At 44.5% G+C, this 22,621-nt stretch overlaps 2 protein-coding genes across 2 annotated transcripts in view; one reads left to right on the forward strand and one right to left on the reverse strand.

The window, feature by feature from the left end:
• Positions 1-22,621, forward strand: part of LOC115103162 (chloride channel protein 2-like) — a 126,852-nt gene that overhangs the window by 45,300 nt on the left and 58,931 nt on the right. The window contains 1 exon segment of the mRNA XM_065006085.1: positions 17,103-17,256. Within this exon segment, the coding sequence (XP_064862157.1) occupies positions 17,103-17,256 (154 nt within the window).
• On the reverse strand, positions 10,733-16,077 carry LOC115103160 (zona pellucida sperm-binding protein 4-like). The gene is made up of 8 exons (XM_029623880.2): positions 15,708-16,077; positions 15,224-15,411; positions 13,117-13,214; positions 12,731-12,888; positions 12,254-12,446; positions 11,936-12,083; positions 11,640-11,715; positions 10,733-11,384 (listed from the first exon to the last, which is right to left on the reverse strand). The coding sequence occupies exons 1-8, from the start codon at positions 16,066-16,068 to the stop codon at positions 11,311-11,313; spliced, it is 1,296 nt and encodes a 431-aa protein (XP_029479740.2). The 5' UTR covers positions 16,069-16,077; the 3' UTR covers positions 10,733-11,310.

Here is a 22,621-nt window from a genome sequence, read left to right on the forward strand (position 1 = left end):
GCCCTGAATATATTCTACCATGCCCAGAAACCTGCTCCTCTTATCCTCTGCCCCCAACGCTCTAGGCGACCAGTTTTGATAGCCTTTAGCCGCACCCTCATACTACTCCTTCTCTGTTCCGCGGGTGATGTGGAGGTAAACCCAGGCCCTGCATGTCCCCAGGCACCCTCATTTGTTGACTTCTGTGATCGAAAAAGCCTTGGTTTTATGCATGTCAACATCAGAAGCCTCCTCCCTAAGTTTGTTTTACTCACTGCTTTAGCACACTCTGCTAACCCTGATGTCCTTGCCGTGTCTGAATCCTGGCTCAGGAAGGCCACCAAAAATTCAGATTTCCATACCAACTATAACATTTTCCGTCAAGATAGAACTGCCAAAGGGGGCGGAGTTGCAGTCTACTGCAGAGAGCCTGCAAAGTAATGTCATACTTTCCAGGTCCATACCCAAACAGTTTGAACTACTAATTTTGAAAATTACTCTCCAGAAATAAGTCTCTCACTGTTGCCGCCTGCTACCGTCCACCCTCAGCTCCCAGCTGTGCCCTGGACACCATTTGTGAATTGATCGCCCCCCATCTAGCTTCAGAGTTTGTTCTGTTAGGTGACCTAAACTGGGATATGCTTAACACCCCGGCAGTCCTACAATCTAAGCTAGATGCCCTCAATCTCACTGAAATCATCAAGGAACCCACCAGGTACAACCCTAACTCTGTAAACAAGGGCACCCTCATAGACGTCATCCTGACCAACTGGCCCTCCAAATACACCTCCGCTGTCTTCAACCAGGATCTCAGCGATCACTGCCTCATTGCCTGTATCCGCCACGGAGCTGCAGTCAAACGGCCACCCCTCATCACTGTCAAACGCTCCCTAAAACACTTCTGTGAGCAGGCCTTTCTAATCGACCTGGCCCGGGTATCCTGGAAGGACATTGACCTCATCCCGTCAGTTGAGGATGCCTGGTCATTCTTTAAAAGTAACTTCCTCACCATTTTAGATAAGCATGCTCCGTTCAAAAAATGCAGAACCAAGAACAGATACAGCCCTTGGTTCACTCCAGACCTGACTGCCCTCGACCAGCACAAAAACATCCTGTGGCGGACTGCAATAGCATCGAATAGTCCCCGTGATATGCAACTGTTCAGGGAAGTCAGGAACCAATACACGCAGTCAGTCAGGAAAGCTAAGGCCAGCTTCTTCAGGCAGAAGTTTGCATCCTGTAGCTCCAACTCCAAAAAGTTCTGGGACACTGAAGTCCATGGAGAACAAGAGCACCTCCTCCCAGCTGCCCACTGCACTGAGGCTAGGTAACACGGTCTCCACCGATAAATCCATGATTATCGAAAACTTCAATAAGAATTTCTCAACGGCTGGCCATGCCTTCCGCCTGGCTACTCCAACCTCGGCAACAGCTCCGCCCCCCCCCGCAGCTCCTCGCCCAAGCCTCTCCAGGTTCTCCTTTACCCAAATCCAGATAGCAGATGTTCTGAAAGAGCTGCAAAACCTGGACCCGTACAAATCAGCTGGGCTTGACAATCTGGACCCTCTATTTCTGAAACTATCTGCCGCCATTGTCGCAACCCCTATTACCAGCCTGTTCAACCTCTCATATCGTCCGAGATCCCCAAGGATTGGAAAGCTGCCGCAGTCATCCCCCTCTGCAAAGGGGGAGACACCCTGGACCCAAACTGTTATAGACCTATATCCATCCTGCCCTGCCTATCTAAGGTCTTCGAAAGCCAAGTCAACAAACAGGTCACTGACCATCTCGAATCCCACCGTACCTTTTCCGCTGTGCAATCTGGTTTCCGAGCCGGTCACGGGTGCACCTCAGCCACGCTCAAGGTACTAAACGATATCATAACCGCCATCGAGAAAAGACAGTACTGTGCAGCCGTCTTCATCGACCTTGCCAAGGCTTTCGACTCTGTCAATCACCATATTCTTATCGGCAGACTCAATAGCCTCGGTTTTTCAGATGACTGCCTTGCCTGGTTCACCAATTACTTTGCAGACAGAGTTCAGTGTGTCAAATCGGAGGGCATGCTGTCCGGTCCTCTGGCAGTCTCTATGGGGGTGCCACAGGGTTCAATTCTCGGGCCGACTCTTTTCTCTGTATATATCAATGATGTTGCTCTTGCTGCGGGCGATTCCCTGATCCACCTCTACGCAGACGACACCATTCTATATACTTTCGGCCCGTCATTGGACACTGTGCTATCTAACCTCCAAACGAGCTTCAATGCCATAATACAGCACTCCTTCCGTGGCCTCCAACTGCTCTTAAACGCGAGTAAAACCAAATGCATGCTTTTCAACCGATCGCTGCCTGCACCCGCATGCCCGACTAGCATCACCACCCTGGATGGTTCTGACCTTGAATATGTGGCCATCTATAAGTACCTAGGTGTCTGGCTAGACTGCAAACTCTCCTTCCAGACTCACATCAAACATCTCCAATCGAAAATCAAATCAAGAGTCGGCTTTCTATTCTGCAACAAAGCCTCCTTCACTCACGCCGCCAAGCTTACCCTAGTAAAACTGACTATCCTACCGATCCTCGACTTCAGCGATGTCATCTACAAAATGGCTTCCAACACTCTGCATCCAGTTTGCTGAGTAGTCTATCACAGTGCCATCCGTTTTGTCACTAAAGCACCTTATACCACCCACCACTGCGACTTGTATGCTCTAGTCGGCTGGCCCTCGCTACATATTCGTCGCCAGACCCACTGGCTCCAGGTCATCTACAAGTCCATGCTAGGTAAAGCTCCGCCTTATCTCAGTTCACTGGTCACGATGGCAACACCCATCCGTAGCACACGCTCCAGCAGGTGTATCTCACTGATCATCCCTAAAGCCAACACCTCATTTGGCCGCCTTTCGTTCCAGTACTCTGCTGCCTGTGACTGGAACGAACTGCAAAAAAAATCGCTGAAGTTGGAGACTTATCTCCCTCACCAACTTCAAACATCAGCTATCCGAGCAGCTAACCGATCGCTGCAGCTGTACATAGTCTATTGGTAAATAGCCCACCCATTTTCACCTACCTCATTCCCATACTGTTTTTATACCGTTTTATTTATTTACTTTTCTGCTCTTTTGCACACCAATATCTCTACCTGTACATGACCATCTGATCATTTATCACTCCAGTGTTAATCTGCAAAATTGTAATTATTCGCCTACCTCCTCATGCCTTTTGCACACATTGTATATAGACTGCCCCTTTTTTTCTACTGTGTTATTGACTTGTTAATTGTTTACTCCATGTGTAACTCTGTGTTGTCTGTTCACACTGCTATGCTTTATCTTGGCCAGGTCGCAGTTGCAAATGAGAACTTGTTCTCAATTAGCCTACCTGGTTAAATAAAGGTGAAATAAAAATTTAAAAAAATAAAAAAATACGTTACTGCCAAGTCTAAGGGTAGACCAAGAAAATTCTATTCCCTTGGGTGCTGCCATGGAGTTACATTAGAAGTGCCAATCCAAGAAGGCTCAAGGCCATTGGCCACAGGTAAAATGTACAGTATTTTTGAATAGACTGATGTGAAAATCATATTTTCTAAATCTTAGCTAGCAGTAATAATGAATAAAGTCGACAAGCTAATGGAAAATCCTTGTATGAAGAGATATTATAGATAAAAAGTATCGGTGCTCATCAGCCATTGCGCATAAACATTACACAAGTTGGAAATTGCAAATTTAACAAATCACTAGCCTGCTATTCGGTGGAGTGGCTGTATGGTCCCAAATCTGGGATTAAAGGTCTCTTTTCCAAGTTTAAAATGAGAAACATTCAATATTGGTCATGCTGTCAATGAAGCATGATTTGTGCCGCGCTCAAAACTGTTAACTCGGAACTGCGAGTTCAAGACAACTGGGAAGTCACAAATAAATGACTGGGAAAATACGTTTTAAACAGCCATCCAACTCGGAATTATAAATCCGGCCTCTTTCTAGAGCTATGACGTCATCGTGATTCAACCTTGTTTTTTTTCATCGAGTTCCCAGTTGTCTTGAAAGCACCATAAATCCAGAGAATGACAGACTTGGATGACAAAATTTGACCACGAAGGACCACCGCACCACGCCACTGTTCAAGTGAGCACTTCACAAGGCGAGTCCAAAAATGTATTGTATGCTGCTGCATAAACGATGTAATATGCCAGGGAGATATGTACAGTGGGGCAAAAAAGTATTTAGTCAGCCACCAATTGTGCAAGTTCTCCCACTTAAAAAGACGAGGCCTGTAATTTATCATAGGTACACTTCAACTATGACAGACGATGAGAAAAAAACATCTAGAAAATCACATTGTAGGATTTATTTTTTTTATTTGCAAATTATGGTGGAAACGTATTCCAGTGTCTGTCTGCCAGTGTGGGCGTGTGTAGGCTACCTGCGTTTGTCTTAGTGTTGCCAACTCCTCAGTAAGGAAAGTAGCTATTGGCTGTCCCTAAAAAAATAAAAACCGCTAAATGACATCACTTAATTTGCATAATTGGTAATGTGCATGTAATGGCCCCTGTAGAAGAGAGAAATCATGTGGGAGCGACAAAAAGTGAGTAAAAAAAAACACCCTAAATATGTTTAGAACTACAAATTTACTTTGTCGATTCTTGTTTTTTTAAATATCACAATTCCAACCCTCCTTTATCCGGCAAAAGTGACCCAAGAGAGACTCTGGTGGAGTTAGTTTATCGTTTAGTTTTCAACTTTATGGTCCTACAAGTCACAGTAAAACATGAACATTTTTAACCATAACATTTTTTTGGTAATACAATCTACATAGACCAAAAGAGAACAGAAAAACTGTCAATGGCAATGTGAGAATTATGTTAACTAGTCTGGCCCTAATCCAGGTAAAAATAAATAAATAATTAAATGTAAACCAGGGCGGGATCAGCCAGAGGTGGCTTCCCGCATGCGCAATTCATTTTCAGTCTGGACGCGGAGGGGTGAACATCTCCTGCTCTGAATGCAGCTGGGAGGGACTTCCGCGTGAGGACTGGGCAGCCTGTGAGTGCTTTGGGACCGGGTGGGACCCACGTTGAGAAGTCGCCTTTTTAAAAATGTGTCGCTAGAGGGGTCTGAATACTCGCTAAATATAGCGACAGTCTAAGTTGGCAACACTGGTCTTTCATTATCATTAAACCATGCAGTTAAGGCAAAATACAATTTGCTCTTAACTTTCCTGTACAGATTAAATTGCTTACCCACTCCATAGCAAGCTGCTCTAGCCATACTAATTTGTGAAGTAATTATGTTGAGCTAAATGTAAAAATAAATACAAATTGAGGTTTGAAAAGGAATAGAAAGGAAAGATATAAATCCGTACTTTTGGGGTTTATAACTTTATTTTGCTGGTCGTAACAGTGGAATAGCACAGGGAAAAAATGGTTCTGTACAGAACGAAACGATTGGAAAATAATTAATTTCAACTTCCTGCTTAGGTCATTCTATGGGGCTGTTGTTTTTTCATTGGTTGTTTGTAAGACCTGGCCCAGGCTCACATTTTATGACTTTTATATGTTTAGGTTTTATGGTATCCGCATTAGGGGAAACAGCACCATTGTCCGCCCCAGCATCTTTGCTATTGTTTTTGTTTTGTGAACAAACCGGTGGAGAGGTGCGTGGAGCAGTGTGGTCCCCAAACAATCTGTGCATATTCTGCTGTTCTATCGCGCGTGCAGCCATGTCTGAGGGGGGGGGAAGGAAGAAGTGTTAGTTGCTTGCATTGACTACTTTGTTGTAATAAGTTTCACGGTCAGCATTAGGGAGTCCATCCAGCAACTAAAGCTCTGACCGTTAAAGTAATGACATTTGTTGCAGAAAAGATGATTTTCATCATTTTTCATATGATTTTCACATCAGTCTATTCAAAAGTACATAATAAAATAGATTTAAAAAAACAAGGACTGGTGATTACAAAATGTGGATTAAAAAGGCCAAAATAAGAGGGTCTATTCCTAAAAGGCAATGATGCTTTCCTGGAGTGTTTTTGATGGAAATGAAACCCCCCCCCACAGGTAAACTCATGACAGCCTCCCAGTAAGATGTTTTAATCTCTGACAACATTCCTGGCCTCATGGTTGGAGACAGAACCTCTAATAGGATGATGGTGTGTGAATGCTGACGATATGCTAGTGTTTGTGCGTGCATGCATGGGTTTGTGTGTGTGACTGTGTGCGTCAGTGTGTGTGTTCACTTTAGCTGACTCATGATAACTACAGTACTCCAAACCCAGCCTCCATTACCTATATTAAAGCAGCTCTTCAGACAGTCAAATCTCTTCCTACTAATTCGATTTCCCAAGCCTGTCCCTCGAGCCCTGAGGGTTTTGGGTAAGCTGCACTGCTCTGAGTTTCAGTACATAGTAATATGTAGGTGTGTTTTGATGATTATATTACAGCAGTGGGATGTCATTAGTGTCTTTTCTTATCTTTTATGGACCCGTATTGTGTGGAGGGTTTTGTTCAAGCCCAGTACTAACACTCCTAATTCAAATAATCAAGAGGGCCTGATGAATACTAGTTGAACCAGGTGTACACCTTGCCAAAGTAACAGTAGAGGAAGCACTGCTGTGGTGTTGCCAGTAATCTTAAAGTTGCTATACCATTGTTTTTTAACCTGATGACGTGTCAGGTAATCTGTGGTACCCTACGTGGTGACCACAGTTCTTCCAGTCCATCTGCCGCTATCCCAGGGGGCCATGCTCCAGATGGCCTCTGATTGGGTTCTCACAAGCCCAGGATGGGGCCACTGACAAAAATATTAATATCACACACGCATGCGTGAGTGGGACTGGAGAGGTATGTTCATTATCATTTAGCCTACACATACACTGTCATTAACTCGTTTTTCAACCACTCCACAAATTTCTTGTTGCCAAAACTATAGTTTGTTAAGTCAGTTAGGACATCTACGTCGTGCACGACACAAGTAATTTTTCCAACAATTGTTTACAGACAGATTATTTAACTTATATGTATCACAATTCCAGTGGGTCAGAAATGTACATACACTAAGTTGACTGTGCAATTACACAGCTTGGAAAATTCCAGAAAATGTCATGGCTTTAGAAGCTTCTGATAAATGTCAATTAGCCTGAGTCAAACATGTGGATGCATTTCAAGGCCTACCTTCAAACTCAGTGCCTTTGTTTGACATCATGGGAAAATCAAAAGAATTCAGCCAAGACCTCAGGAAAAATAAAAATTGTAGACCTCCACAAGTCTGGTTCATCCCTGGGAGCAATTTCTAAAACGCCTGAAGGTACCACGTTCATCTGTACAAACAAGTGCGCAAGTATAAACACAATGGGACCACGCAGCAGTCATACCGCTCAGGAATGTTCTGTCTCCTAGAGATGTACTTGTGCGAAAGGTGCAAATCAATCCCAGAACAGCAAAGAACCTTGTGAAGATGCTGGAGGAAACAAAAGTATCTATTTCCACAGTAAAACTAGTCCGAAACTCTTTTCCATCCCTTTTTCAGGACCCTGTCTTTCAAAGATGATTGGTAAAAATCCAAATAACTTCAGATTGTCATTGTAAAGGGTTTAAAACACTGTTTCCAATGCTTGTTCAATGAACAATTAATGAACATGCACCTGTGGAATGGCCGTCAAGACACTAACAGCTTACAGATGGTAGGAAATTAAGGTCACAGTTCTGAAAACTTAGGACACTAAAGAGGCCTTTCTACTGACCCTAAAAAACACCTAAAGAAAGATGCCCAAGGTCCCTGCTCATCTGCATGAACGTGCCTTAGGCATGCTGCAAGGAGGCATGAGGACTGCAGATGTGGCCAGGGCAATAAATTGCAATGTCCGTAATGTGAGACGCCTAAGAGAGCGCTACAGGGAGACAGGACGGACAGCTGATCATCCTCGCAGTGGCAGACCATGTAACACCTGCACAGGATCGGTACATCCGGACATTACACCTGCGGGACAGGTACAGAATGGCAACAACTGCCCGAGTTACACCAGGAACGCACAAACCCTCCATCAGTGCTCAGACTGTCCGCAATAGGCTGAGAAAGGCTGGACTGAGGGCTTGTAGATCTGTTGTAAGGCAGGTCCTCACCAGACATCACCGGCAACAACGTCAGACAGGACTGGCAAAAAGTACTCTTCATTGACGAGTCACAGTTTTGTATCAAGGCTGGTCGTCGGATTCGCGATTATCGTCGATGAAATGAGCGTTACACCGAGGCCTGTACTCTGGAGCGGGATCGATTGAGGTGGAGGGTACGTCATGGTCTGGGGCAGTGTCACAGCATCATCGAACTGAGCTTGTCATTGCAGGCAATCTCAATGCTGTGCGTTACAGGAAGACATTCTTCTCCCTCACGTGGTATCTGTCCTGCAGGCTCATCCTGACATGACCCTCCAGCATGACAATACTACCAGCCATACTGCTCGTTCTGTGCATGATTTCTTGCAAGACAGGAATGTCAGTGTTCTGCCATGGCCAGCGAAGAGCCCGGATCTCAATCCTATTGAGCACGTCTGGGACCGGTTGGATCGGAGGGTGAGGGCTAGGGCCATTCCCCCCAGAAATTGGGGAAGAGTGGGATAACATCTCACAGCAAGAACTAACAAATCTAGTGCAGTCCATGAGATGCACTGCAGTACTTAATGCAGTATCTGGTGTGGCCACCAGCTGACTTACTTTTGATCCCCCTTTGTTCAGGGACACAATTCCATTTCTGTTAGTCACAGTGGAACTTGTTCAGTTATGTCTGTTGAATCTTATTGTCAAGCTTATGTTCATACAATTATTTGCACATTTTACGTTTGCTGAAAATAAATGCAGTTGACAGTAAGAGGCTTATTTTTTTGCTTTATATCTACATCACTGGAAAGGCCGCTTAGCAAGGAAGAAGCGACTGCTCCAAAACCACCATTAAAAAAAGCCAGACTACGGTTTGCAACTGCACATGGGGACAAAGATCGTTCTTGGAGAAATGTCCTCTGGTCTGATGAAACAAAAATAAAACTGTTTGGCCATAATGACCATTATGTTTGGAGGAAAAAGGGGGAGGCTTGCAAGCCGAAGAACACCCTCCAACCGTGAAGCACGGGGGTGGCAGCGTCATGTTGGGGCGCTTTGCTGCAGGAGGGACTGGTGCACTTCACAAAAGATGGCATCATGACATAAGGAAATTGTGGATATATTTAAGCAACATGAAGACAGTTGGGAAGTTAAAGCTTGGTCACAAATGAGTCTTCCAAATTAACAATGACCCCAAGCATACTTCCAAAGTTGTGGCAAAATGGCTTAAGGACAACAAAGTCAAGGTATTGGAGTGGCCATCACAAAGCACTGACCTCAATTCTACAGAGAATGTGTGGGCACAACTGAAAAAGCATGTGTGAGCAAGGAGGCCTTACAAACCTGACTCCTTTACACAAGCTCTGTCAGGAAGAATGGGCCAAAATTCACCCAACTTGTGGGAAGCTTGTGGAAGGCCACCCGAAGCATTTGACCCAAGTTAAACAATGTAAAGGCAATGCTACCAAATACTAATTGAGTGCATGTAAACTTCTGCCCCACTGGGAATGTGATGAAAGAAATCACTTTTGACATTTCACAATCTTAAAGGTGGTTATCCTGACCTAAGACAGGATCATTTACTAGGATTAAATGTCAGGAATTGTGAAAAATTAGTGTACATTTATTTGGCTAAGGCATATGTAAACTTCCTACTTCAACTCTATCACATACGTGTTTCCACAAACGTCAGCCAGTGTGTTTGGTCAGGTTGTTTACACAGTAGTGGGCTTGGGTTGGATGAGATATTGCAGTGTGCTAGGTGGAGCTGCTTCAGTTAAATGGGAGCTATGGGAAGAAGGAGTGGATGGTAGTAAAGTTATGAGATGGGCTGTTGGACAACTCAATGGGCTTTAATGACATGGAAAACATGTTTACATTGACGAAGTGAAATACTCCCCCTTTCAGACAGAAGCCAGGGCTGCCCAGCTTCCCTCTGTACCTCACCTGCCTTAGTGAGCACAAAGGGATTCTGGAGGAACTGTGATGCCCATCAAGAGTGGTAAAGACAAAGATGAATGATCGTGTTAGTTAAGTGATGGTAGTTGAAGAGCCGATAGGGATTGTAGAGAGAACGGAGTCTGGCTTCACTACTTAGAAAGGGAGAGTAGTGTGAACAGAGTGTGAGGGGGGGGGGGTTCAGAGATGGGAGGGATGAAGGGACTGCACTGACCGTATGAACTTGTGTTTATACAGGTTGCAGAGATTGGGTTTTATTAGGATCCCCATTAACTTTTGCTAAAGCAGCAGCTGTTCCTGGGGTCCTCACATTACAGAACATTAAACAGCTCAAGGACAGATCAATTTAAAAAGGCACACGTGGCCTACATACGAGTACACGGTCAAATAGGGGAGAGGTTATGAAACCAGGGTTGCTGTTCATTTGAGCTGGGAGTTCCATGCAATAATGCTCGACATACTGAAAGGGACTGCACTGACCCAATGAACTGTACACAGGTTGCATAGAACACGGCAACATTAAGACACTTTAAAACGCCAGGCAATAGGTGATGAAAGGATGACCTGTGTAGGTGCAGTCATGTGAGATTAGGTAGTGTGGTCATATGCAGTGGGTGGGTACATATGTGAAAGCCAGATGCTAGGGCAGGTACAGTAGGCTCTCAAGTCGCTCTGGATAAGAGCGTCTGCTAAATGACTTAAATGTAAATGTAAATAGACATCCCTCTCCACATGACCCCTAATATTATCATCTGCAGGATCTTGCCCTCAAGCCACCTCTGCTATACTGAATCACCCTGTTAGACATGTCACTGATTCAAATATACTCCGCTCATAGAGCGTTCCCTTTGCTTGGTCTCAGCCGATGCCGGGACACAGCACATGTGAAGCTACCCTCCACATACACTGTAGGTCAGTGGTTACAGAAATTGTTCCCATTTCTTGCATTAGCTTAGAAATTATTCCTGAAGTAGTAAAGGCATTGACAAATTACCCTTATATGAAATGCTAGTGGCATGTAGATGTCAAGATATCTGGTGAAAGCAGACAGCCAAGGTTATTGAAAGGATGCCAGAACAAGCCTCCACTCAAAATGTAGAAAGAATTCTCTAGTTAAGTCATAACTCAGATATTTCAAAGTCAAGTATTGTATTAAACCAAACTAAAGCCATAGGATTACAAGTCACAATATGTATTGTGTGTATGCTACAAGGTCAAAGAGTGAGGCCTTCATCCCAAGCTGAAGTAGAAGTATTTCTTCAGGCCTGACAGGTGGAAGGTAGTTATGGTCAGGTCAGAATGAGCTCCCCACTGGACACCACGGTCTCACCAGCCACAGAATTCACTGCAGCCACATCTCTCCCTAATGGAGCAACAGGAGATCATGAGGCTTGACACTAAGGCCCTAAAGCCCAATTTGATTCACAAAATTAGCATTTACAGTCACCAACCCTGGTCAAAGGTATAGCTATTGCATTCTCATGCTGGGATGGAGCCAAGGCATATACAGCCCATCGCCCTATATGACCAGGGTCAATGACACCTTTACAAAATGAGGCATGATGAACAGCAAGTTGTACATCAACACCAACTGGAAGATACAAAAAAACCGACTTACTTTGCCTGTTGCAGCGCTGTTGACAGGAGTGGGTCCTAGTAGGGTGGCACACCTCTGTACTACAGTGGATGAAAACCTGATAGAAAGCAAACGTTAAATGTATCAACTACATTAGCCATTTAAACCAAGGCCATTTCAAACTGGGCTGAGGTTAGCAGCACTGCTTTTCAACATAGTGACAGATTCAGCCTTTGGGGCAGACTTCCTGGCAAATCCATCAAGCATCAGGGTGAAAACCCCAGCAGAAGACCATGAGACCCTGATTAGAGTACTCCTGCTGTAATAAAGTACAGTACCCTGTCCTTCAAAGGGGCCAAAGTGTCTGCATCCACAAAGGTGAACATCTTGACCGTGAAGCGTTTGTAGTGGGTCAGGAACTCAAGGCCAGAGGAGCCATCCACAGGGATTACATTGGTCAGGTAACGGTCATCCTGGTACGGACACCTGGAGAAAATAATTGTTAGGAATAAGGTGGGACAATTCCAGAAACCTTCCCAGGTTTCAGAAATCCTGGTTGGAAGATTGCAGTTACTTTACAGGTTACATGTAAGCACCAGTTGAACATTGATCTAACACATCAAGTAGCAAGGTAACCATCTTGTTTCTCTAGTTACCCATCAACCAGGAGGTCCCACTTGGGCAAGCTGAGGGGACTGGGGGTGGAGGTGGCCCAGCAGTAGTCCAGATTCAGGACCAGGTTAGAGTCGGTCCTCCCCAAGATGTGAACCTCTGCATACACTGGATCCTTCAGGAGCTGGGAAACTGGGTAGTCTGCCTCACTGTAGTATGACCTGTAGGCTTCCACTTCTGTGGACAAAGGGTAGCATTCACAGAAAAAGCTGAAGTGCAGCAGTTTCAGAACAGTGCTGGCCATCTTAAACAGATTGTTGGAACAGGCATTTGTTCCACCTAAGTAGTAACCCATCGGCTGCAACAAAGCCGGAATTTAATACTAGGATTTGTAGAATCAGGTGTTAGTTTGGCTTGAGTCAAAGCCTGCACCCACCCCTTGTATGACAAAGCAATTTCCTGTCAGGGATAAGCTATCACAGCAAGATTTTTAATCTTCTAAAACCATTTCTCCAGTTTACCTTCCACACATCCCTCATTGTAACATTGTCCGCTGGCCAGTCGGAGCTCTACTCGGACAAGTCCAGTAGCAGTGACTGGAGCAGGGGGAGGAAGAGCATTCACCTCAACCACCAAAAACTCCACCGCAGTGTCAGAGTACTTACACTGGAACTGCAGCCTAGAAGAAAACATGTTGACAGTGATGTAAAGGCCAGAACTGTGTTCCACAGACTCAGGGTGGGCTAGTACATTCTGACTCAAGCTGTGAATCAATGATACTAACAGAAAATGCCTTTAAGAAATAATTCAGTATGAAAAGAATTCTAAAAATATTGTACTGGCCATTTCACTTAGGCCTCAAGTGGAATTGGCCAAAGGGAACTTCATTTCATGAGGGAAGACTCACTCAAAGTGGCTGTCTCTAGTGATTGAACCTCGAGGTCCAATCTCCACTTCATAGGAAGATATCATCTTGTTCTCATAGACCACATAGCCACTTTCCTCCTGCAATGGACAAAACATAACATTCAGCATTGGCCAATGGGTCTAACATCCAGGCTTTGCCTGTTGAATTGGACTGATTTACAAGTTCTTTGAAAAATGTAATTAATTTAAATCTGATTGTCATAAGGTTCCATGACTTTGTCCACACAGGGCATTGATGATTAAATTGTGTTTAAAAATTTTTTTTTTTTTAAACTTGTACACCTGTGGTGTTCCTGATCGAAAATGCCAAGCAAGCCATCTAAATATGGACTAAAGATCTGGGCAGCATGTGATGCCAGGACAAGTTACGCCTGGAAGATGCAGGGTTACGCCGGGAAACCTGCTGACGGTGTTCCTGAAAGGAACCAGGGAAACCAGGTGGTCCTGGAAGTGACTGAAGGTCTCCAGGGGCACAACGTGTGACAATTATCACCCCATATGCTCTAGGTCAGGAGCTGCTCCAAAAAAATGACCATGGTGGGGACAGTCAGAAGGAACAAGCCAGAGTTACCTCCTGCCTTACTACCAAGGACAGGGATTGTTTTTCCTCTAAATATGCCTTCAACACTTGTGCCCTACTGCCCAAAGGAAAAAAAAGTGCTCCTGATGACAATTGCACAGGGATGCCACTGTGCTGGATTACAACAGGAACCAAGTGAGAGTTGACAACCTTGATAAAGTATGTTATCATCTTTGAAATCTCATGTACCTTCTCCCCTTACCAGATTGTTTAAGCTGCACAATAAGAGATATGTTTGGCAAAATTCTCATTGAATTTGTGAACAATATGGAGTCAATTCTATTCAATATGTAAATATGTTTTAGATGTGATAAATTAAAACACTTAAGACATTTCTCAAGTTACTATGACGTATCACTTGTACGTACTCATTTTATTCACGGATTGTTGCACTCAGGTTACATACTAAGAGGATGACGGCACGTTGGCCCATGGTGTTCTTCAACATCTTAGCTGTGTCGGCCTAAAACGAGTCTGGTGTGAATACAGGCTGGAAGTAGGGAAATTCTTCAAGAGGAAAAACTACTCCATTCAAAGGCAAATACCTTGCACCAACACCAGCCTTTGCTGGATTGGTGAGAGATACAAGGGCAAGAAGCAAGAGCTACAGCTGCCAGAGACAGAAGTGCAATCTGTGTGCACCAAGAGATGTCATAACGAGCAGCATGTGCCATAAATGCAATGCATATATTTGCAAGGCACATGCAACAACCTTGTATTGTCCAACATGTGCATGAGAACTCACAACGGAACCATTGATTAAAGAAAAAACATTGTTCACATTCTGTGAATGTGTTCAGACATTCATTTTGTATTGTGGTAAAGTTCTCATATCCTTTTACTATCATGTCAGTGTTAACCTGGAACAGGTTATTTTGTGCCACTATTTTTAAAAATGTGAAACCGTATCAAAACAAATGTCCTTGATAAAAAATTGACGAAGTAGTCTGATAATTAGCACTGTTTCTATGAGAATTTGATAGTCAACATTACCCATAAATTATGCTTTTTTTTAAGTCAATGAGGCCCACAGGCCACAAATATAATTCAAAACTTGTAATGTTCACAAGAACTTAAATTAATATCAGCACATCAGGTGATAACATTATAGATTTATAATCAGCTATAATGTGTCAGTCATTTTGGACAGGGAACACAATTAACATGAAATGAACAGGAGGGTTAAATTAATGCAGGGCCCTGCATTCTCTAGATTATTATTTTATATCAGATGGGATTCAATTCCTAAAAACAGACAAATCATGGATTTGGAATGGGACTAGTCAAATTCATTTCGATCATGAAATCCAGAACTTTTAAACTGTTACTCTGGGACTAATTCTGAGGGACACACACACCAGGTGAGAGGACTCAAAACTACCAGGCAGAATAGAACCCCAGCAGCATTGACCAAGGCCTAAATTGAAAACAATGGATTGGGTTTATAAAACACTTCCTAGGTGGTCAAGATTTACATTGCATCACATTGAGAAAGATATTTACCCACCACAAGAGTGGTGCCACAGGCTGTGACAGGGAACTGGTATATGGCAAAGGCTTTAGTGGTGCCAACAGGCTTACAGAGTGTATCTTGCGGTCCAAGCAGACTGATGGTATCAAGGTCCAGGTTGGGGAGAGTGGCATCCCTGGCCACCACAACAACAAACTGACCATCTCTGGTGCACTGTACAGTCACTGAGGAAGGAGTGGGCACAGAAAGGATATGAGTAATTACTCATGTGCCACTCTAGAAAGTCATGATAGAGCCAACAGAACATTTAATTCACAACACATGTTGGCACTTATATAACTCCATAAATGGAAGTCTTACAAGCTAGGCAGGAGCAAATACAAAGGATTAAATGGAAGTCTTACAAGCTAGGCAGGAGCAAATACAAAGGATTAAATGGAAGTCTTACAAGCTAGGCAGGAGCAAATACAAAGGATTGGCAAATTGTAAAATAAATGAAGGGAAAAGCCAAAACAGTCACCTGCTTTCCCATAGTAGCACCGCCACTCAAAGCAGCAGTTGATTGCCTCACATTGAGCAAGAGTAAGATCAGGGACACCACAAGTAAGTCGCTCTTCCTTTTTCACTTGGCATTTCTCAATAGGAGTTGTGGCATCAGGTCCCTGGGTAACCCACTGAGGTGACCACTGGGGCTGGTTTTTCAGCTTCTTGGCCTGCTGGTCATATGTTACTGGCCTGGTCGGAGGCTGCTGCCTCACCTTCTGGGCCTGCTGAACAACTGGAGCCTGGTGCTTCTGTAGTAGCATTCCCCAAGTATTTGCACTACTGCAGTGCACAAACACAGCCAGCACCACAACTACACACCTTGCTGATGATGCCATTATACTACACAATCATATCCACAGAACTTACTCAGGGCTCGCTGAGGCTTTTATACCTGATTGAGTATGTTTGTTTGGCAGATGCCCCGCCCCTCCTCGTTAAGAGTCGAGCTGTCACCATCAATTAATCAGTTAGGGCCTGGCAGGCATCCCTGGGTAGTTAATCAGTCAGGGCCTGGAAGGCATCCCTGGGTAGTTAATCAGTCAGGGCCTGGAAGGTATCCCTGGGTAGTTAATCAGTCAGGGCCTGGAAGGCATCCCTGGGTAGTTAATCAGTCAGGGCCTGGAAGGCATCCCTGGGTAGTTAATCAGTCAGGGCCTGGAAGGCATCCCTGGGTAGTTAATCAGTCAGGGCCTGGAATGCATCCCTGGGTAGTTTGTCAGGGCCTGGAAGGCATCCCTGGGTAGTTAATCAGTCAGGGCCTGGCAGGTGCAGCTCATTGATAGCTCGTTTGGCTCTAGGGAGCGATCAGCACCTAGGAATTGTTTCTATCAAATGGATACATTTGAATATTTTGAAATTGATTAATGGTATACTTGTCCTCTTTTGATCCATCTCAATAGTATGAAGTTGCTTCCTATTCTTGTCCCCTCTCTTTCATATTTTTTTTTTTAGATATATAGACCACGTGACAAACTCATTTCACGGAGGGCCAAGTGTCTGCGTGTTTTCACTCCTCCCTTGTGCTTGATTGATGAATTACCCTCACTGATTAGTAATGAGCTCCCCTCACCTGGTTGTCTAGGTTGAAAGTAAAAAACAAAAACCTGCAGGCACCTTGCCATCCGTGGAATGAGTTGGACACCCCTGCTTTTTAATACTATTGAAATGCCATTTCTCATTCCTTCTGTCTCTAACTTTCTCTTGACCTCCCCCTCTTCTCCCCCCCTCTGTCCTTCTCTCTCCCATGGATTAATGTATTATATTAAACAGGACTCAGGAGCTGGTTGAGTATAATGAGGGTCCCTTTGAATACTTGAAAATGAATAATATTCTCTCTCTCTCTCCCTCCTTCCCCACCCCTCTTGTTCAGATGTATGGGCGTTACACACAGGAGCTCGGTGTGTATGCCAAGGAGGAGGCGGCCCGCCTGCGTGATGGCGGGGTACTGCGGAGGTCCACCAGCGTTCGCAGCCGGTCGGCAGAGCTGCTAGAGTATGAGAAAGACCCCTGCGCCAAGTGTCATGGTGAGTGACCAACTGACCTCAACATGACCACTCATATTTACCAACCTAATGACCACTCATATTTACTGACCTGTCTAATGACCTCCGTGTGACCACTCATATTTACTGACCTGTCTAATGACCTCAATAGGACCACTCATTTACTGTCCTGTGTAATGAGTGAGGGATCACTGTGATCCAATGACCTCTCCTATAAGTGCACCACCACCGAACTGACAGCGTTGACCTACGCTGAGTGTACAAAACATTATGAACACCTGCTCTTTCCATGACATGGACTGACCAACTGAATCCAGGTGAAAGCTATGATCCCTTATTGATGTCTCTTGTTAAATCCACTTCAATAAGTGTAGATGAAGAGAAGACGGGTTAAAGAAGGTTTTGTATGCCTTGAGACATGGATTGTTTGTGTGCCTTTGAGGGGTTGACTGGGGTATGGTAGTAGGTGCCAGAACTGCAACGCTGCTGGGTTCTTCACACTCAACAGTTTCCTGTGTGTATCAAGAATGGTCATCCATCCAAACGACATCCAGCCAACTTGACACAATTTGGGAAGCAAATTAACTTTTAACACCTGTTAATTGAAATGCATTCCAAGGTGACTACCTCATGAAGCTGGTTGAGAGAATGCCAAGAGTGTGCAAACCTGCCATCAAGGCAAAGGGTGGCTAATTTTGAAGAATCTCAAATATAAAATATATTTTGATTTGTTTGGTTACTACATGATTCCATATGTTATTTCATAGTTTTGATGTCTTCACTATTATTCTACAATGATAAATCTTTCCAGCTGTAGATAGTTTACTTAACTTCATAACGCAACATATTTGGTCGCCAGGCATACTGTCTTATTACAGAGGTTCTGAAACTAAGTGGGAACAATTTCGAAGGTATCTCGAAAAAGCGGGTGTTCTTGACACTCTCACCAATGTCTTGGTGGCCCTATACGAAGAGACCGAGAAACCTAATAATTCTTTGAACTTTCCAAAGCATCACCTTGGTGTTGCTGGTGTGGAGACTGCAGATGCCGAGACCCTCCGTTTGGGGCTGTCTGAGCTACAGCAGAAGTGTGATCTGCTCATGGAGGAAACCAAAGAACTCAGAAAGAGGCTTCTGCAGTCTGAACCAACACCTGAGGATGGAGCAGCGGAGTAATGTAGTTGGTTGAATTTTTATATTTTTTTCACTGTTTGGAAAGGGCGCTTAATGTAAAGCCATAATTTCTCTATAGTGGTGTGTGTGTATATCTATATATCACTTCAATTTTGTTTAAGTAGTAAATGTGGCTTCTGTGTACAGGCACTTCCTTTGTTACCATTATCTCCAATTTAAGTCAATAAATACTCTTGCAGGGGGGGGAAACGATTCTACAATGTAGAAATAAAGAAAAACCCTTGAATGAGTAGGTGTGTCCAAACTTTTGACTAGTATTGTGTATATATTTTTTTAATGTAAAAAATAAAGGACTCTCTTAAATATGACTCTTGTGTACTAGCGATATCTTGCCACGTTCTTGTACATGTTGTACAACAGGAGGAGAGCAGAACCCAGCCATTCTCCCACCTACACCACAATACCTTACCTCTTAGGAGTAGGATGATGAGTTTGTGCCTCTGTTCTGTATATGTGGGTGTGTGTGTAGGAGTATGTGCCTCTGTTCTACTCCAAAATCCAGAGGGTTTTAGAGCCCAGCCTACACACTCCGCAAAAGGCTGAGCGGCTCATGACCGTTAGCTTTGGAGAGTGCGCGTGGGTTAGCTCAAGAGGGAGATCTCGCTAACATGCTAGGCTAATGTATAATCCAGTGTGACTGACTCATCTCACTCACCACCATCGGCCATCTACTGTATTTTATATAATACAATGAGCATAAACTGAGTATACAAAACATTAAGAACACCTTCCTAATATTGAGTTGCACCAGTGGAGGCTGTTGAGGGGAGGATAGCTCAACAATGCCTGGAACGGAGCAAATGGAATGGCATCAAACACCTAGAAACTGTGTTTTATGTATTTGCTACCATTCAGCTAATTCCGCTCCAGCCATTACCATGAGCCTGTCCTCAAATAAGGTGCCACCAACCTACTGTGAGTTACACCCCCCCCCCATCCCTTTGCTGTCAGAACAGCCTCAGTTCGTCTGGGAATAAACTAGACAAGGTACGATCACGAATATCCTACCAACGGGACATCAAAAACTGTGATATCCTATGTTTCACGGGAATCGTGGCTGAATGACGACATGGATATTCAGCTAGCGGGGTACACACTGCACCGGCAAAATAGAACAGCACACTCCGGTAAGACGAGGGGTCGGTCTGTGCATTTTTGTAAACAACAGCTTTTGCACGAAATCTAAGGAAGTCTCTAGATTTCGCTCACCTGAAGTGGAGTATATTGGGATAAATTGCAGCCACACTACTTGCCTAGAGCGTTTTCAGCTAAACTTTTCGTGGCTGTTTATTTACCACCACAGACAGATGCTGGCACTAAGACCGCACTCAGTCAGCTGTATAAGGAAATAAGCAAACAGGAAACCACTCACCCAGAGGTGGTGCTCCTAGTGGCTGGAGACATTAATGCAGGGAAACTTAAATCAGTTCTACCAAATTTCCATCAACATGTTAAATGTGCAACCAGAGGGGAAAAAATTATAGATAACCTGTACTCTACACACACAGAAGCGTACAAAGCTCTCCTTCGCCCTCCATTTGGTAAATCTGACCACTACTCTTTCCTCCTAATTCCTGCTTACAAGCAAAAATTAGAGCAGGAAGCAGATGCTAAACTACAGGACTGTTTTGCTTTCACAGACTGGAACATGTTCCAGGATTCTTCCGATGGCATTGAGGAGTACATCACATCAGTCACTGGCTTTATCAATAAGTGCATCTAGGACGTCGTCTCCACAGTGACTGTACGTACATACCCCAACCAGAAGCCATGGATTACAGGTAACATTCACACTGAGCTAAAGGGTAGAGCTGCCGCATTCAAGGTCCGGGACTCTAACCCGGAAGCTTACAAGAAATCCTGCGATGAACCATCAAACAGGCAAAGCGTCGATACAGGGCTAAGATTGAATCCTACTACACCGGCTCCAATGCCGTCTCATGTGTCAGGGCTTGCAAACTATTACAGACTACAAAGGGAAGCACAGCCGCGAGCTGCCCAGTGACACGAGCCTACCAGACGAGCTAAATCACTTCTATGCTCACTTTGAGGCAAGCAACACTGAAGAATACATGAGAGCATCAGCTGTTCCGGATGACTGTGTGATCATGCTCTCTGTAGCTGATGTGAGTAAGACCTTTAAACAGGTCAACATACACAAGGCTGCTGGGCCAGACGGATTACTAGGACGTCTGCACCGGGCATGTGCTGACCAACTGGCAGGTGTCTTCACTGACATTTTCAACATGTCCTTGATTGAGTCTGTAATACCAACATGTTTCAAGCAGACCACCATAGTCCCTGTGCCCAAGAACACAAAGGCAACCTGCCTAAATGACTACAGACCCGTAGCACTCACGTCCGTAGCCATGAAGTGCTTTGAAAGGTTGGTAATGGCTCACATCAAGACCATTATCCCAGAAACCCTAGACCCACTCCAATTTTCATACTGCCCAAACAGATCCACAGATGATGCAATCTGTATTGCACTCCACACTGCCTTTCCCAACTGGACAAAAGGAACACTTATGTGAGAATGCTATTCACTGACTACAGCTCAGCGTTCAACACCATAGTACCCTCAAAGCTCATCACTAAGCTAAGGATCCTGGGACTAAACACCTACTTCTGCCACTGGATCCTGGACTTCCTGACGGGCCACCCCCAGGTGGTGAGGGTAGGTAGCATCAGCTCTGCCACGCTGATCCTCAACACTGGAGCTCCCCAGGGGTGCGTGCTCAGTCCCCTCCTGTACTCCCTGTTCACACACGACTGCATGGCCAGGCACAACTCCAACACCATCATTAAGTTTGCAGACGACACAAAAGTGGTATGCCTGATCACCGACAATGACAAGACATCCTATAGGGAGGAGGTCAGAGACCTGGCCGGGTGGTGCCAGAATAACAACCTATCCCTCAACGTAACCAAGACTAAGGAGATGATTGTGGACTACAGGAAAAGGAGGACTGAGCACGCACCCATTCTCATCGACGGGGCTGTTGTGGAGCAGGTTTTTCCTTGTCCACATCAACAACAAACTAGAATGGTCCAAACACACCAAGACAGTCGTGAAGAGGGCACGACAAAGCCTATTCCCCCTCAGGAGACTAAAACGATTTGGCATGGTTCCTGAGATCCTCAAAAGGTTCTACAGCTGCAACATCAAGAGCATGATTGCATCACTGCCTGGTACGGCAATTGCTCTGACCGCAAGGCACTACAGAGGGTAGTGCGTACTGCCCAGTACATCACCAGGGCTAAGCTGCCTTCCATCCAGGACCTCTACACCAGGCAGTGTCAGAGGAAGGCCCTAAAAATTGTCAAAGATCTCAGCCACCCCAGTCATAGACTGTTCTCTCTACTCTCTCTACTACCTCTCTACTAGCGGTACCGGAGTGCCAAGTCTAGGTCAAAAAGGCTTCTCACCAGTTATTACCCCCAAGCCATAAGATTCCTGAACATGTAATCAAATGGCTACCCAGATTATTTGCATTGTGTGCCTCCCCCAATCCCTCTTTTTACGCTGCTACTACTCTCTGTTTACCGTATATGCATAGTCACTTTAACTATACATTCATGTACATACTACCTCAATTGGGCCGACCAACCAGTGCTCCCGGACATTGGTTAACCGGGCTATCTGCATTGTGTCCCACCCACCACCCGCCAACCCCTCTTTTACACTACTGCTACTCTCTGTTCATAATATATGCATAGTCACTTTAACCATATCTACATGTACATACTACCTCAAACAGCCTGACTAACCGGTGTCTGTATGTAGCCTCACTACTTTTATAGCCTCACTACTGTATATAGCCTGTCTTTTTACTGTTGTTTTATTTCTTTACTTACCTATTGTTCACCCAATACCTTTTTTGCACTATTGGTTCAAGCCTGTAAGTAAGGATTTCACTGTAAGGTCACTGTTGTATTCGGCGCACTTGACAAATAAACTTTGATTTGATTTGGAATGGACTTTACAAGATGGCTCATGTTGATATCCCGTTCAAAGGCACTTAAATCTTTGGCACCTTCAGAATGGCACACACAATCCATGTCTCAATTGTCTCAAGGCTTAAAAATCCTTCTTTAACCTGTCTCCTCCCCTTCAGCTACATGGATTGACGTGGATTTAACAAGTGACATCAATAAGGGATCATAGTTTTCACCTGGATTCACTTGGTCA

Source organism: Oncorhynchus nerka, linkage group LG20 (assembly GCF_034236695.1).
Source record: "Oncorhynchus nerka isolate Pitt River linkage group LG20, Oner_Uvic_2.0, whole genome shotgun sequence".
NCBI lineage: Eukaryota > Metazoa > Chordata > Actinopteri > Salmoniformes > Salmonidae > Oncorhynchus > Oncorhynchus nerka.